The sequence below is a fragment of the Hetaerina americana genome, unplaced genomic scaffold, assembly GCF_022747635.1.
Source record: "Hetaerina americana unplaced genomic scaffold, ioHetAmer1.1.p SCAF_4, whole genome shotgun sequence".
Classification (NCBI taxonomy): Eukaryota; Metazoa; Arthropoda; class Insecta; order Odonata; family Calopterygidae; genus Hetaerina; species Hetaerina americana.
The window spans coordinates 82,374,300-82,392,778 of NW_027286985.1; the positions used below are offsets into that span (position 1 = coordinate 82,374,300).

General features: G+C 36.7%; 1 protein-coding gene across 1 annotated transcript; it reads right to left on the reverse strand.

Moving 5' to 3' along the window:
* Positions 1–549: 549 nt before the first annotated feature.
* On the reverse strand, positions 550–18,213 carry Nop60B (dyskerin pseudouridine synthase 1 Nop60B). The gene is made up of 14 exons (XM_071590154.1): positions 18,143–18,213; positions 17,760–17,893; positions 17,285–17,501; positions 15,445–15,560; positions 14,394–14,529; positions 13,008–13,121; positions 12,158–12,318; positions 11,900–12,020; positions 11,102–11,220; positions 9,691–9,794; positions 8,663–8,747; positions 6,241–6,357; positions 3,887–4,000; positions 550–1,983 (listed from the first exon to the last, which is right to left on the reverse strand). The coding sequence occupies exons 1-14, from the start codon at positions 18,153–18,155 to the stop codon at positions 1,945–1,947; spliced, it is 1,590 nt and encodes a 529-aa protein (XP_071446255.1). The 5' UTR covers positions 18,156–18,213; the 3' UTR covers positions 550–1,944.
* Positions 18,214–18,479: the final 266 nt, after the last annotated feature.

An 18,479-nucleotide genomic window follows, 5' to 3' on the forward strand; every position in this document is an offset into this window, starting at 1 on the left:
ATTTTTTGCAGATTTCAGTTTCTTGCTATTAATTTTTCAATTACACTTCATCTCAACTACAATTTTCAGGGATCCAAAGTTGCCCCTCTATAATCAATGCTGTTCATAAATATGCATTTCAATTAGCATACATAAATATTGAGGATGTGGTATTCCAGTGGGTAGAGTGCTGGGCAACTGACCAAGGGGGCCGGGTGAAATTTCTGGGGACACCTCTAGGCCTCACCCGAGCTGCGATATTTTTAGGTATAGGTCTTCTAGGAGAACCAAAGACATCACAGGGAAAGGACTTGGGACCCCTAAACCTTATGTATGAAGTTCCCATTGGCTTGGGCTTAGTATTCATTGAGCTCTGCTTTCACCTATCAAACTGACCTTTGGGTGAAGAAATTGTACTTGGTTTTGGTATAAATATTTGGTACTTGAAGGAAAGTATTTTAATCATAAGACACCAAAAACAATGTTCTAATGTATTCCATAAAGAAAATCAGAGAAAAATAAGTCTATTTTAATTCTTGAGACTAAATATCCAACATCAACCAACTCAGATCCAAATCTTCTTCAGGACAACTTCATGATCTTTAGTAAGAACCACATTATTGCTCATAATCACTAGCAAGCTACAGATGCAGTCACTGGAGTAGCATCTGAAGACTGCTATCCTAATGCTCATGCTGTACAAGAAAATAAGCTAAAAAGGAGCGCCATAAAATGAAAAAAAAATCAAAGAGTAAAAATTCTTTTATCATTTCATTTGACACAGTTATTTATCAAAATATATTTACTGACCAGTCAAGATTATGAAAACAAAATTGAGAGAATAATCAATTAAAATGAACAAAAAGTTATGAAAATTAAAATTTGTCGACATGATTGATATTTGTGACAAAAATCATAATTCCACTCGTAGACTGAAAAGAATTATGATGCTAACCAGTTTTTCCAAATTACATGTCAGGTTCCATCTTGACTTTCTAAGAGATGATCGGTAGCACTGCACTATTGCACCATAAACTGTTCGTGGCACCCACAAAAAAAACATCCCATCCACCATTAATCACTTTTTTCAATGGAAAAAAATACCAAATATGCCAACTTTAAATTGCAGAAAAAATACCGTCGTTCCAATATTCTTATCTGTAAAACTTGGGCTGACCACATTCATACAGAAAAAAAATAAGACTGCCGATAACAAGTGCTATTTTGACGGAGGACGAGCACCCCAATGACATCTGTGACACAAAATACTAGGGTATTTTATTAAAGGCTCGAACAACGAGGAGTGGGCATTAGGCATTCCTTGCTTGGTACGCTAACTGCAAGGAACAATCAACAAATTCTTAAACATCGGACCAAAGAGAACAATCAACTGATTCTTGAACCATGACACGATGGTTACTTTTTTATGGCAACCTTTCATCATAACCACATGCACACTTAAGGGGGCAAGCATTTGACTGTGCACCATTTATTCTGCCACTGGAAAAAATGACTAAGGATGATATAAAGTATGACTAAAGTCGGTGGAAATAATGCCAAACACCCAAGTTCCACTTGGCAGACACTTAAACGTACACCAGTTGATACAAATCTATTCATGGTCCCATGAAAATGCACATGCAACCCAGGAACATTCCAATGGCATGATATCAATTTAGGAGCAATTTTTTTTCAAGCATCACATCTAGGATCCTATGACAGACCCTACATGATACAAATACCTCACCCTCTTTACTAACCATGTATGAAGGTATGTAAATTAATTTCTTTCCAATTCCTCTTCAGGGGTGACATACCGTGACAAATGGCCATGGTAAACCTCCTTGACAACACAAACCTTGCACTCAAATAGTCCACACACGCAAAACACAACCAAAGCAAACACCTAAGCTTTCTTAAAAGCATGAGTGTTGCCCTGAAGCGTGAACCATTTTTTAATCTTGCTCAATCACTTTCTGCTTCCAATTTCACTCTCACCTCCACCTGCAAAGGACAATGCAGTGTAAAATTATGCCAGATAGTAATCCCAGGGAATGCTACTAAATGAAATCTTTCATTTAATCATTCTGTAGATTAGTCATAAAATACAAGGGTAAGTCAATATATTAGTCGCAAGAAAAGCGCAGCATCTGTTTCAACATTTCATTGACTACGCTTAGAACATACACCGTCCAGTTCCTATTTAGTCCTTAGTGATTTTCATTCGTTCGGGTCCCTGAAAAATCATTCGGGTGGCCTATGTTTTAAAAATGATGATGCCGCAGGCTTTATGTAGAGGTTACTCGGTGACAGCGACAGCAAACACAAGACTTCTTTGCTGCCGCTATCAATGATGAAATAGAGATTGGATGAGTTTTTAAATGTACAGGGTGAATATGTAGAAAAGTGGAATAAATTTCAGGAAGTTACTTGGATTATTATTGCCTCTATCCAAGTTTGCGAGTTATTAATTGACTTAACCTCTTAATACTTTGCTATAATTGATTTCTTTACACATGATAAATAATATTAACATTTATATAAGCCACCATATCCATTCACAACTTTATTTTTATAATTATATATTTGCCCGTTTGGAGTGCATTTTTTCGTAAAAACCATTTACTCTGACTGTAATGTTCTTCAGCTATATGACTACCCTTAAAATTTTTTACATTCCCTTACTGGGAATGGCAAAGCAGGCTAGGTTGTTGAGCCCGACATTAAGTTTTCTCAAAACCGAAGTTGGCACCCTTCAATAACCTTTTCAGCTTGAATGACAGCTAATTATAACAAGAAGCCACATTGGAAGGGTAGAGAGACATACCACATTCTTGACAAGAAGGTTTGGACAAGAAACTGAGGCAAGGAATGAAAATGTGTATGCAACTTGCTTGTCATATGTTATTAGTAACTAGAGCTTTTTTTCATACACACTCTCCAAAAGCTGATAACCCTGCTCCGAATGGAATATAACTGCACCAAAACTTGAATTCATTCCTCTTTGGGATTTCATTGGCATATGATGTTTTTAACACAACAGTTTTGCCAGCATTCCTGTCAATTTCTTTGGGCCACGAATTAAAACTACTGGAAAAACGATTGGGTTGACAACACAGCAAGAAGATGAAAATCCAAACAAAATGATCTCAAAATCACCATTCTGAAATAAACAAAAAACTAAACCAGTGCTTATCTGTACCAGTTCCAAAAGTATTTGGGCAAAGGCATGATGTTCCTTCATTGTCAAAATTCAGACCTCATAGATGACCTCATGAGGACCTACTAGAATGCATGAATTGAGCCCTTGTTGTCATTTGGTGGCAAATAAAAATTCGATTGAGGGACTGAGTATATTCCCTCTCAAATGCTAGCTTCCAATGACTGATGCTTGCAGAGGGAAGGAAAATATTCACACTTATACTGGATGATACCATGCACTTGAGGATCATTTTTTTCATGGGTAGTAGTTGTATTTCGGGGAGGCGACCGACAGCTGAGGTCATTTGTGCCATAGGGGATGGACAGGAAAGGATAAAGGGAGGAGAGAAACCTGGCATCGGCATTAGCCTACTCTTTACAAAAGGCACCAAGGGGTCCGTAGCTTTAAGTCCCATCCAACAGATGGCATACTCACTCAAAGTGCCCTCCACAAAGCACCTCAAGTAGGGGTCGAGATACCTCTGAAAAATATTCAACACCGCCGGGATTTGAACCCGGGCCCTCTGAGTGGGAAGCCAGTACGTTAGCCCCTGCACCATCTCGATCCCCTCCCTTTTTTTCATGGGACTATATCTATTTGGAAAATTTTGTTGAACAGAACTCACAGATCCTAAGCACCTTGAGTTTTGAAACCTCTAGTATTGAATGAGGATTACAATCCTCGTTGAGTACTCTTTCAACAAACCTTTTCACTACCTTCCTCCCCATCTGAGTAGCCCTTAGACTTCTTTTTCTTCTTCTTCTTTTTCTTCTTTACAGCCGTCTCGTCAGCATCCTCATCCCTCTCCTCCTCTGTCTCCTGCTCACACAGAGGCAAACACACACAAAGTGAATTAAGGAACCATCAAATACAAAGGATATCTATCCAATCCATGAGATTAATGTACCCTCACCAACAAGAAATAATGAAGAGATCCACATGAATATTAAAAAAAACAAAGAATGCCACATCTCACCAAAGCAAATGCTGTCAATTGCAGTAAAGGGAATGGTTGTTAACTTACATGCCATTACTTATTCTCGGTTAAGAGTAGAAAGTTGCCATGGGATGGACAATCATTTCACTTAACATTGTACATCTCAGCCTTTCCCAATGGGCTAGTATTTGATCATTGTAATAGTAACCTTATGAGCCATATCTCTAGATGATGCATTTTGGGAGACGCGAGCAAAATGATGAACTGAGGTCTAGGAAAATAATTTTAAGTCTATTCTGGTTGCATCGAAAGTACTTAACATGTCCAGAACAACAAAAAAGAATTTAAACACTATCATTTTAATTATTCATGCAGGTGCAATAAATATACATTGAATAAAACTCCACAAACTGAAAGTTTTCAAGTACAACCATTTGTATAGAAATTGAAGAATTCTGCTACGACGATAAGGTGAAAAGTTCTTGGGCTCTCGGTGAAATAATATGATTTTCAGTTAAAAAATAATTTTTTTCCCTACATAACCTCTCTTGACTTCAACACACTTGGTCCAGTATTTCTCCAACATCAGTATTACTTCCCGGAAGTGAAAGTCTGAAAGGCTGAGTAAACATCCATCCGCTGAACTTTTTCATTGGTCTCAAAGCGCTTCTCAGAAACAAATTTCTTTAAGTTTGGGAACAGATGGAAGTCTGACGGTGCTAAATTAGGAGAAAAGGGGGGATGGCAGAGCAAACCACCCCCCCATATCCCATAGTTTTCCCACCGCCAATGCACCTTGGGAATAGGTAACAGTAGGTTGTCCTTGTGAAAGATAATTTTTTTCTTCTTCAAGCCAGGCCTCTTCTCACAAATTTTGGCATCCAGCTGGTCAAGAAGGTTTGAGTAATATTTGCCTGTAATTGTTCTGCCTTTTTCAAGGTAATTAACAGGATCGTTTTCACATCATAGAACCCACTGGCCATGACCATTCCAGCAGATTCGTAGACTTTGCCTTCTTTAGCGCTAAACACCACCTGCTTCCACCCACTGTTTCGACCACTGTTTCCTTTCTGGTGCTTACTGGTGGACCCATGTTTCATCCAAGGTGATGAATCGCCACACAAAGTTGATCGGTTCCCTCCTGAATCAGTCCAAACATTGCTGCAAAAATCATTTCCGCATTTGCTTTTGATTGGCATTCAGCAAATTCAGCACCTACCTTTCGCATCCTCAATTCTTTGGGCTGGATATTTCGCACCCTTGCTTCTGATATTCCCACAGTCTTAGCTATGTCACTCACCTTTACTCGCCTATCGTCCAAAACGAAATTGTGCACCTTTTTGGTGGTTTCCTGTGTTGGTTTTTGCCGGCCTTTCACGAGTCATCTTCGAGGGAATTGCGATCACATTTAAATTCAGCTGCACACTTTTTAATGATTGACAATGAAGGAGCAGAGCTCCCGTACACTTTCATTATCTTTAGATGAATTTCCTTAGGGGTTAATCCATCCAAAACAAAGAATTTTATGACCGCACGAAATTTAAGGTTTTCCATTTTAATGAAAAAGACATCTACTGCAACAATAAGTGTAAACAAATTACTTGGGAGAACAAGCAGAAACTTGTCTTACGAATTAATGACACATGCAAATAGTCAGGAATCATAAATTTTTGGCAATTGGAACGCCATCTTTGAGTCAGGCTGAGAACTTTTCACCTCATGTATATTTATAAAAAAACACCTATCACTAGTTCACGAAAGATTTCTTTACTGTTGATGAAAACAGTGATTTCATAATTTGAAATGGTTTTATGACATCCAGAGCATTTTGAATGCCTTTGCAAACATGTTTTAATTTAGCAGCACACTAAATTCAATCTTGCAAACCAAGGTATATAACCCTTTTAATGTGGACTCGTTTGCAGGGGCAATGACCTAGCCACACATTGCACACCGGTTCCTGTAAGACCATTGAAGGAAGTGAGTTGGTGCACCTGAAGGGTGTAAAGCTCTATATATTCAAGGGTTAAACCTTTTAAAAGTATAAAAAAGAAAAGGCCAGGGAAAAAAATGAAAAATAAAAAGGTAAGATTATGGAAAAAATTGAAGTGTGTTAAAATACCCTCTTAATGGCGATTTCACTCGTCCCCTCCTCTGTCACATCCAACTTCCTCTTCTTCTTTTTCTTCTTCTCAGAAGAGGGTGCATCCTCGGACTGGTTTGTGGGGCTTCGCTCACGCTAAAAGGCAATAGAGACCATATATCACAATGGCACAATACAAACACTTGGGATAACTGTGACAGTTAAATTATACTACTTTCTGATATCCACTTGCCATTTTTGTAGGAATGAATGGCAATATTGTTTAACTATTCATCTACCTAAACATATATCTTCTGCACACATGCATCATTTGAAGAAATTATGAGACCACATAAAGATTATTTTCAAAGTTCATGACCTCTCTGAACTCTTACCAATTACAACATATATACTCATACATGTGTATATACATGCAACTTAAGCAAAAGTCTCACGGATGTGAATAATAATGTACACGGTGTAAGCACCAGCACACAAAAACAAAAACAGAGGCTCACCAAAAAGTAAAAAAACCCACATGTTTTTGAATTTTTGGTGGACAAACCACCTTTCTCAAGGAAGGAATGAGTTCTTTCCTTGAGAAAGGTGGCTTGACCACAGAAAATTCGAAAACATGTGAGTTTATTTCAGATTTTAGGGCCACCTGCCAAAAACTGGCATTCATTTAGTATAAGTCTACTGTGAAAACGTGCAGGAAAATGTGAAGTCCACTATAAAGTAATTAATTTGCACTCTCATTTTTAATTGAACTAGAATGAGTGTCTTCATTCAACAAATATACCACGGCCAATGCAGATGCTTTCCTTTCCTGCAAGCATCACCTATGATTTTGAATATTCCTTTGAGAGAACCACTTTGATTTTGTAGTATAAAACAATAAATAATAGAAAATATGAAGGATGTATGGAAGATGTATGGAATATGTATGGAAGGATGTACGGTATCTCAGTCATGGCACAGTAATGCAATGCCAGTACCATCTGTCAACTATAGTGTAATTACAATGTATTTTCATCGTAGAACCCCCTCTTTGAATTGGTTTCTCAAGGAAAATGGAGTTAAAGGTCTTAACACATGAGAGAACAATTCTTGGTTTTGGCTGTTCTTTCGTCACATGAGTGTAGTAGTGGATCCTAGTCTCATCTACAGTTATGAATTGACACAAAAAATCTGACTTACTTTACTTAAACCGCTCCAACGGGTCCTTAGAAAAGTTCAATTGAATGAGTTTATGGTTCTAAGTGAGCAAGCAGTACACACAGCTTACACATTTATTTTGTCAATACATGACAAACATGTTCTTTTGATATGCCCACAGCACAAACACAGTCTCCAACTTATAATGAAGAGTGCTGCCATATTCATATTGAGTTCAAAAATTTGTCAGACCACCCTCATATACCAATGTGACATTTCAAAACTTAAAACCATAGAAACCTCAACATAGAACTGTATGTTGTACGTATCAAATAGAAAATTGTTACCTCTATTGAATATGCTACATTTTTTGAAGCATCATGTGTTTTTGGCAGGCATGTTTATATTGCAATTTCTTTTCAAATATTGAAACGGATTTGAAAAATATCTTCTACCCAGCAGCAAATTTTTATTCAAGAAAATATAAATTCCACCAGCCGGAACTCATGAATTTGAATGGTTTTCCGGAAAAATATTCAATCACACTTAAGCAGGGTAGGCCTTTTTTTTATTTCGATGAAACTTGGCATGGTCAAATAAATTCTCTCACTTCTCTGCCTGGAGGCATTTGAAATTTAAAAAAGTTTATCATGACCCACCCTCATGCGTAAGTCACCCATACATAGGAATGTCTTTTGTCTTTTGTTAAAACTTATAACAGCTGGAATGCAATCATTAGTACAATGAAGTACCAAGCAATAAAAAGCCTATATATTTTCACAGTGAGAAAGAATTTTGGGTATTAGCGTGAGTCTCCCTCTCAAAAATGGACCTCCACTTGACAATTTATATGCTCCAGGGAGTCAGCTGCTGTGAGGTTTAACTGAATTAGGAAAAAAATTTCACCCAGAAGATAACTGCAATTGCATACAAAGCACATTAAAAATGTTTCCCTGCATGTAAAAAAAAATTTTATAATAGTACTATTTGCCTGTCATCAATAAAAAACCAACTCATATTGGGAAAGGAGTAATTGTGAGGAAATAGGGAGTAGTTAGAATTTTCGCCTTACATAACTAAACCAAATCTGCAGTTATCTTATTTAATTGACAAAGTGCGCTGGCATTGAAGCACTCGGAATATTAAATTCAAAGGACTGGGATACTGCTCATAAATTGTACCCACGCACTTGGATTTTCACTCATGACATGAGTGGGTACAGCCGGTATTTTAGAACCTGCACACAAATCCATGCTCTTGCAGAGTCTATAACAGCTCTAACGTAAACAAATGCAACACTAACCTTCAGGGATACAGCTGCCTGCACCACTAATTGAGCTTCTCTATCCTCAACATTCTGCTTTTCTGATGACGCAGCCTCTCCAGGCCTGCACAAGAAAATAATACTCATTTTTCATCATACCCATTTTTCCTTATGCTATCAAGATGATTTCACAGTGCATTACAATGAGCACATAAGTTTTAATCATTTAGATATTGATGAAAAATTGAAAATGTTCCAAATTTTACGAACAACTTGAGTCTGTCAGCTCTCACTCTTATTCATTACTAAAGGCATTTAAATTTAATGGGGTTAAAAGTTCATCATACCAAATAGAGACGAAGTTTTCTTAAGGAGGAGTTGTTTAAGGTTATCTAATAATATCTTGAGATAAGTGAACCTTCGTCGTATTACTTTCAAAGTGAACGTCAAAATCCTAGTGATCCCAGTCAAAATGAAAAAAATCAATTCATAATCTGGGTATGGTATCATACTAATTATTTATATAAAAAATGTATTTTAACGATAAAAAATTCAAACAAATTCCAAATTATTGCGAAAGATTGTTTGCACGAAGTAATGTTAACTCCACCAGTGATAAATGGCATACATTCACCAAACAGATACTTTAAAATTATACATCATAATATGAGTTAGCACACAAGAACTGAAAAAGGCAATGAATTCCAATTCATAATTTCCTTCTGCTACATGAAACTTCTAATTCAGCAAACTAATGCCACCAGGCTAGGTTTGTATAGTTTTGGTTGACTATTTAGAAGATCAGTAGACAATTTAATTGGACATCATATTCATGAACTCAGACCAAATCAGGTCATGCACAATGTTATATTCTTGAAGTAGGTAATGTGTACAAGTAACATGTTATTAATAAAGATCTTATGCTTGGAATTGGATGGAAGTACAAAATATAAGTTCTTTCCACTCAGAAGTTGAATTTCAAAGTAATTGAATTCCGTTTAAATCCATATGCCAGGCTATAAATGTGTTACTTGATGTTTTTTCTCCAAAGGAAACACCTTACATACCGGTAGCATGTGTACTGCTGTAACCAATCCTTAGGGGTGCTTTCATTTGGTTTGCCATACTTGTCCAGAAGACCCTTCTGCACCATGGATTTCTTCATGGAGGCCTAAAGATGTCAATATAAATACAGCAATGATTTAAGAAGGATTGTGTAAAAATTGACCCAAGAAGATCCTGACTATATTAAATAAAAAGCAGCTAAGGGTTAAAAAAAAACTTAATGAGTTAAGAAAATATTATTTTATATAGTCAGTCTAAATAGGCCATAATTTTATTTTTTTTAAACCCTCCCTAATTTGTCCTTGGCAGTCATCAGAGCTCAACAAATTCCATGAATTGAAAACCTAAATTAGAAAACTATCGGAGGACATGTTTCTTAAAAACCCATTAATCACATAACATATTTCCTGATTCCATAAACAACTTACAAAACACTCAATAACAAAAAAAATCGTAATGGTTTAAGGAACCGTTACGATTTAAGGAACCCTCAGCGTCTAAAAAATAATTAGTTCTATTTAAATGCATGCTCTTCCACTAACCTTATGTGTTTTGTTATAATAACCCATTCTTTCCGAATGACTTCATTAGTGTTCTGTTCATCTGTTTTTTAGTCTCCCTTTCAATCCCTCGTCCCTCTCCGCGGGGGCAAATTCCTGCTACCTGCAACGTTGGGTCGCATTCCCTGCCTTTTATAGACTCTTTGGGGGTAGAGTGTTTCGTGGTGCATTTTCATGTGGTGTTTCAATTTCTTGCTTGTTGTGTCCTGGCTTCCGTGTTGTAGGATGGCTTTCGTGCTGCATCATGGGGTGCAGTTTTTTAGTTGTTTTGCGGTATATGTGTTTGCATGAGTATTGGATGAAGGGATTTTTGCATGAGTGTGTGCGCTGCTGTGGGTGTAATTTTCCGTGTTGTTTTTTTGCATGTGGTATTTTTCCTTTTTACGGTTGGTGACCTAACACCCCCCGCCCTTGCGGCGGCTTGCAGGGTATTATGTAGATGTAGATGAAGGAAATACAATATAGTCAGTCTAAAAAGAGGCCCTATGAAGCTCAATTGGTCCTTTTATAAGAATATACTACAACAGAAGATCCCGATGCTAACATGTTTGTTTCGCATGCAACTTTATACACAGACATTTTAACCATACTTTCCAACGTACCTAAAAAACATTATTTTCCCTCATATGAAAACTGAAAAAATTGATGCTCGAATCATTGAGTATGGTAATGAAAAGTTTATGTATAATTACCAGGAAAATATTGTCATACACAGCTTAACATGGATTTATTTCTAATATTCAAGAATGGACAAGGACTACTTTGGATGATTTTATCACCACAAACAGATTTTCTAACTCTTTCCCTGTTCACTATTTCATCGATAATGAGAAGCAACAAGAGGGGTACTCACTGTGGGTCCCAAGCCCCACTTGCGTGGATATGTGTCCTTCTCCATTATCACACGCTTGATCTTGGCAACAATTCCATGGTCACAGCAGGCTATTGTCGCTGTGGTCATCAAAGCAATCCCTGCAAAAAATATCTAAGTGAATAGCAAGATACCACATAATGCAGGACACCAATAGAAGAAAAACATTATGAAAAATAAAGACATAATGAAAAGCCAATTGCAATACAATTCGTGTGTTAAAAATGGATTTCCACAAAATATCGGCCTCAATCATCTCTAAAATCAAGCTAGTTGCAAGTTATAGGGATATTCTGGAAACTTATTAAGAATGACATAAATCCTAGAATTTGACTGAAGAGGTGGAGGGATGACAGACTATGAATGTTGCTCTACAGATTTCAACGGTATACCTTTTTGTGGAGCCAATATGTAAAATAAGATACACCATCTTGCTACACGAAAGAATTGGACTAACATCACTAAAATAATTAACTGATTCAGCAGTACATGCAGCAGTAGACAAACTAATCCAACCGACCAATGATTATCTAGAATTACCATTCCTTCGACTAAGACGCTTAAATGCTAGTGCATGTTATTTTTTTCCTTCAGTTGCCTTTTATCTTTTAAATGTTTTCCTTTATTAACAAGTGAAAAGTTGTTATTATCTTCACGCAATTACCATTCAATGTGAAGAAAAATATGCAGAGTGAGTTTCAACCCCTTGCCAAGGGAAAAAAATACCACCTTATATTCAGACCAATGGGGTTACCGAGGGATCAAAGAGTGAGAACTTACCAAGGGCAATAGCTTCACCTTTCGTTGTCACAATCACTATCTGTTCATTCAGCTCAATGCCATCCTCATAACGTAGCACCCCAGGAAGCATTATCCGAGCTCCATAACACACTGCATTCACCTAGGAAGACAAAATCAAGTGTTACGACTGAATACTTCAAAGACAAGGGGCAATTAAAAACTATACTTGCAACATTGTCATCATGCTATTGAATTGGTCATCATGCTAATTGGCATCATGGTATGGTATGCACTTACAGCACTGTCCTTCATGATCACCCTCTTGTGATTTGTCAGTAAGCCCTCAAGGGGATGGATGACTCTGCGAAGGTACGACTCATCCTTGTACGTGTCATACAACCACTGCGCATCCAGCACATCATGCATTGTCACCATTCCTTCTTTCTCATCCTGAATACCTGGTGATAAAAGATAATTATGAAAGAATAAGACACACTAATGCAATAATTATTATTACTACAAGAACAGAACCAAATAGGGCAATGCATGAAATTTAAAATGTGGTAAGAGGGATACGGCATGAAAAGTAATGCACAAAGCAAAACAAAACAGAAAACAAAGGTGATGGCGATTTGGAAATGAATAAGACAGAAATTTGGAATTGGAATAAAGAGAGCAATCATTGAATGAGTGCATGAATTTGGATATTTAAAGTCTCATTACAGAGAATGGAAAGCACAAAAAGGAAATCAACATGAAACATAGAACAACCAAAAATGTTTTCTATAGAAACAAAGAACTTACAACATAAATTTCACCCACTTAAAAGAGTTGAAACTCTGGAGTGTGCTTGATTAGTTCACCCTACTAGTTTTTAATGAAAATTAAGTCAAAGCTATTCAGAGGAAACCAGTGACATGGAAAATCATAAAATTGAAAAGACACAAATCAGCACACATGCTGAACATTCTGCACCATGAATACACATGATGCATTGGTTTTAGCCCGCGATGCCTAACTTCCTTTTGCCAACATTTGCCATCTAACTTCACTGATAAACTATTTTTATATAAAATTTCAGGAGGCTGGTACTTGTGATGAAGAATATGGCAAAAAGAGCCCACAGCCCTGGGTGTGGCTGACTTACCTGATCTGACACGTCGCAACTCCAGCATAACACCACCAACACCGAGGAGAAGGCCAAGGTGAACACACATTGTCCGCACATACGTCCCAGCCTCACAGCTCAGCCAAAATATTCCTGAAGAATAATAAGTCCACAGATTTACACACAGCACCATGTGCAAGTGAAGACTAATGTCTATAACAACAGTAAATAAAGTGTTGAGAAACTACTCTTAAAAGCTATAATTACAAAATGTGACAACTAATTTTAATGCAGACAAATGCATCCTCTACAATGTTCATTTCTTTGTTAGATTGTTATGTGTATAAAATTTTGCATCCCTTTCATTTAATGTTCCATCCCCGGACTGCATACTCCCTTAAAATGCTCTCCACAAAGCACTTCAACTATGGATTGGGATACCACTGAAAAATATCCACCATTGCTAGGATTCAAACCTGGGCCCTCAGAGTGGGAAGCCAGCTAGCCTCTACTCGATCCCCCCTATGCTCGCTTGCCATGTATTTGATTACATGACATGATATCAGATTGAACTTTTAATGGATGACATGGTCATTCTTTTGAGTTCAAAAAATAGCATGCATTCATTTTATCACAAAATTGTAATGTCGTGGCAAAAATGATGAAACTCTGTGAACACATCCCCATGAATGACGCCATTATAACAGGAAAAGTATTATTCTACATTTCCACAAGACAGGGAATCTAAAATTTCTGACTCCAATGGTGGTTCAGATATATTTAAAAATAGGCACAGCCTTGTACACAAGGCTGTGTGTGGCAAAAGCAGATATGTTAACATTGAGACTGCAACTTGGTGGATTGTGCCAGAATTGAATTACTTTTTGAAGTATAGCTCTTATAGCTGAAAAGCTGTTTTCAATGCAGACAAGACCATGAAAATTTTAACATGCTCTCAGCAAAAACACTGCACTTGCATTACTATGAGCCTGGTCCAGGCTTGTAGTGGTTTAACATTTAACCACCAATGAGAATTGTTAACTCCTTTTTAAAAATGACTATTTTAACTTGTTTAACTAGCATTCAATACATTATTCAATCCCAATAAATTTAATTATGCCTTTCATGTTTTTATTATTGCATAAGCAACTCTTGTTTCTTTTTTAAACTGTCTGAAATTGAAAACCTCCACATCCTGGAAATGTCACATTAGGAGGTTCTGCCATTGGGAGGTTTTACTCTCAGGGGAGACACTGCACTGAAAGGCACAGCTGATCTCATATGCATAGCGTTTGTAGCAGTGAAAAATTTTAATGAATAACAATCGGGTAGAACATCCATGGAATATGATGGGCAATCACTGTCTGACACATGTACACCAGAAAGAACGTTCTCATACCAGAAGCATACATTTAAGTCACTTACCCATATTTCTTTCCTCATCATATTCCAAGAGTTTATTTTCATATATAGTCCTCACTCGTAGTTGTCTCTTCACAGCTGATATAAGCGGTGGTCGCTGGAACAAGGCACCACGAAGTTTCTCCAATCCCTGGGCCACCTGAGAAATAAAAAAGTAGGATATGGCATTTTTCCCATGAATCTAAGGGGTATACACTTTTGAGGAAAAAAAGATGGTCAAAACCTGATTTCGAAGAAGGGAGATTAGGAATAAATAGCCAAAGGCAGACGTGAGGTTCAGGATGGTGGCTGCACATTAATGAAAACTCAAGATTTCATAGTAGTAGCAGTAGAATTTAGGGGAGGTGACTGACAGCTTTTGTATCTGTGCCATTAGGAATATGGCGGTAATTCTGTAGATGTAGGATGCTCAGTGAATGCAGAAAGGGTAGAGAAATATGGCATCAACATTAAAACTCTTTCAAGGAAAGGTGCCATAGGATTCATACTTCAACATTCCATCCGACAGGTGGCTTACATCACTTTAAGCGTATCCCAAGTAGGGATCAGGATACCTCTGCAAAATTTTGCCACCAATAGAGGTCAAACCTGGGTCTTCAGGGTAGGAAGCTAGTACCCTAGCCACCAGAAGAAGCTGATCCCCTGAATCATTGAATTGTAGTTGAACTGCCATACACAATATTCTTTAAGTTAATGCTGGACTTAATTTTACATTAATTCCTCATTATACAGTAAATACTATAATTACACGGCATGAAAAAGTGCATCTATAAACGTGCAGACAGTTGATCATTAGGTGTTAGGGCTGGCTATGTTAATTTTATTCAAGAACAAGCACTATTCTAGAGAAAATGAAAATGGTATTTAACATTTGATATATTTTCACAGAGAAATTATTACTAGCCATTGTTATAAATTGTTACATTTTTTATATAATTCCCGAGCAACCTTATTTAAAAATTGAAACACATTACAATGACCTTTTCTCAACAGTACAGCCATCAGATGTCATCAATTACTACAGAGGACAGTGTAAAAAGAGCATGAGATTCACCTTTGCAATCCCCTCCACTGCCGAATGTAATTTGAAGACAGTCACATATTCCTTGCCTGCTGTCTGTTGGGACTTGGCAAGTCGGGTTGCACGCTCAATGCACACAATGAGGCATCCTGGACCATGCATGCAAAGAAAATGACCATTAACTATTACATCAAACACCAACTTATAAAGTTTACTTCACAAACAGAATTCTCGGTGACACTTATGCCTTATTAAATAAAGTAAAACCTAGCTGGCACGGTTAGAAAAGTTGATTTAGCACAAAAACTCAGTACACCCTTCTTTGGTTAATAAACACATTGATTCCAATTTAAAAGTTTATCAATCAGTCAAAGTTTACAATATTGGAGATAAATGAAACAAAATTGGCGATAAACAAAAACCAGTATATAACTATAATACTTGATTAATGTATACATTTACAATGATCATTAGCAGTACATGGCCCTAGCGGGTATAAAGACAATAGCAATCTTTTTGATCAATCACTAGGATTGTTTTTCCTTCTTCAATTTTCAACATGGGAATGTTTCCTTTGGATAATTTTGGTTTCCTTTGGGAATTTTTCTTTGGGATAATATTAAAAAGGAGAGTCACATCTACTATACTTGTAGCAAAATTTCACTATCATGAATTCAAATAAAAATAAGACCAGACCAACTAAAGGATTAAAATTTCAACACTATTGTGAAATCTATTGCATCTTCCTTGAGCTTAAGTATTAAGGAACTATTTCAGAAAAATCAATGCCATTTATCCCATACCAATGGCACACAATGTAAATAACAACGTGTATAGTTCTGTAACACAAATATTTCATAAATAATACATATAACAATATTAATTTTAATATTAACCTCGACCAGATGAATAAAAGAATGAAAAAACCATTGCATAAGAGTATGTTTTAAATATATATAATCGTCGTTAAATCGATTTCAATTAGGCAGCAGTATTTAACAATTTATTATGTTTGCTAATATTAGTGCATTGAATAGCTGGCTTTGTTACAATAATTATGCATAATTACACAAATTAAAACTAGGTGTTTACATTGACTAACAAAGTTCATCATTTCCATTCAGCCCTTGGAGAAATAATTTCACTCATTTAAGACCTACAAGGTAATTTCGGGTAACATTAAACGGCCAAGTTTGTTTCCACATGATCAACACTTCTTCAAGTGAAATATTTTCCCGGTAATTTTATGTCCCCAGTTTCAAGAATCGTGATATATAATTCTACGAAATGGAGATTATGTGGCAATTCAAGGAATAACTTATTTCAAATTAACATAGTTAAATCACCAATCTGTGTGATTTTTCGGGTACCAAATCTTCCCGGGAAACCACAGCCAGACAAGGGAACTGCCCCCCCCCCCCCCCCAGCCAGACATGAATTTCACACACTATTGGGTTTGGTATATGGCAAGCTTTACCCTCACCCATCAAACCAACCTTTGGGATGTATTCAATTGTTCCAGGCTCATCTTTGAGAAAGTTCATGTTCATTAAATGAAGAACACAATGTATATTTCCACTTTCCAAGAAAAGTGGAAATACATATTGTTCTTCATTTAGTGAACCTTTGGGATGATAACGACGGTATGACAGAGGAGTAACAGCTATTCAATTCACAACACTTCGTAAGGGTTTCCCAAAACTTAAAGAGCCGACGTTTATTTATGTTACTAAACAAATATTTAAAATAACGTTCAGCTGTATATTCAGGGACAATCGGACAACTAGCAATTTTTAACTTGTTTATAAATGCAACGAAACGTAACTGTTCCATATTAACTAAATATACATAACATTATATAGAAATAACCCACCAGTAGTCTTAGGATCCAGTGTACCAGAGTGGCCGGTCCTTTCAACACGCAATATTCTCTTTATCCAAGCAACGACTTCATGGGAACTCGGATTTGCCGGCTTGTCCAAATTGATAAATCCAGAACGAACATAATCCGCTATGTCCCGCTTCAGGGGAGAGCTGCCGAATGGCAACGGAGTGTAGTGGCACGTACGCACATTCAGCCGGTCAAAATTCTAAATAAGACAGAAGGAAAGTAATTTCTTCAATCATCGGTATTTGCAAATGTTATCACTCATTCAAACATCATTAACAAAATTAAGAAGAGAATATGCTGTTTAGACCTCTAATAAGAAAACAATCCTGAAAACAAACATTTTATTAAAATTCTTCCATGAACAAAAACAAAAATTATACCACAACATCGATTTAACTTCCAATTTTCGTCACCAATCCTCCAGTTTCATCTGTCCAGACACATAATTGCAGCATACCTTTAATAACAGAGGCCAATTAGATGTATCCAAAGCCACTTTATCCTCAGAAGATTTCAACGTATAATCTCCATTCGAATCTTCATTTCCGGCTTGACTCTTTCTCTTCTTCGACTTTTGGCCAAGAACATCACCTAGACACACATACAACGGCATAATAATAATTTTTTATTGCTTTACAGATATTTCGACATATGTTTCATTCAAATAAACACAGTATCGAAGCGTTATCTTATGGTCATTCGCAGATTGGTGAGCAACTAGGCAGCTACGACATTTGTGTAGTTCCCGAGATGTATAAATGTTTTTCACGTTACTCTTCACGTAAAACAATATTATGCATAACCCACACTAGAAATTTAAAAAAATAAACAGTTCCTTACCAGTATCAGTCATACTTCTTCAGTTCTAAACACGTGCTAGAGTGTCCGACAGCATGGTAGTAAAACAAGCATTGAATTCAGCCCAAAGTTGCGCATTTGTTTGTGACAAATATTGGCGGGAAGGGGGTACAACAGGATGGTTGTAAATGACGAGGTTATCTGTAATCGTGGTGAAATTGAATGTTTCTAATGCTTTACCATAAGAACAAACTGGCATTCTTTCCTACAGGTTACATATTCCAGTATTTTAAAAACAAAATACACCTTGTTTGATTAATTATAATAGAACATTTAGGTACAAATTTCACATGTTGGTATTATCACCGAAAGTTACAGC

Bases quoted from the DNA above. Each gene is read 5' to 3' on its own strand.
- Nop60B (XM_071590154.1), bottom strand. The intron at 12,021-12,157 runs GTAAGTGCATAC...TTGTCTTCCTAG, and splicing joins TGATCATGAAGGACAGTGCT to GTGAATGCAGTGTGTTATGG. The intron at 6,358-8,662 runs GTTAGTGTTGCA...ATTGCCTTTTAG, and splicing joins AGGCAGCTGTATCCCTGAAG to CGTGAGCGAAGCCCCACAAA.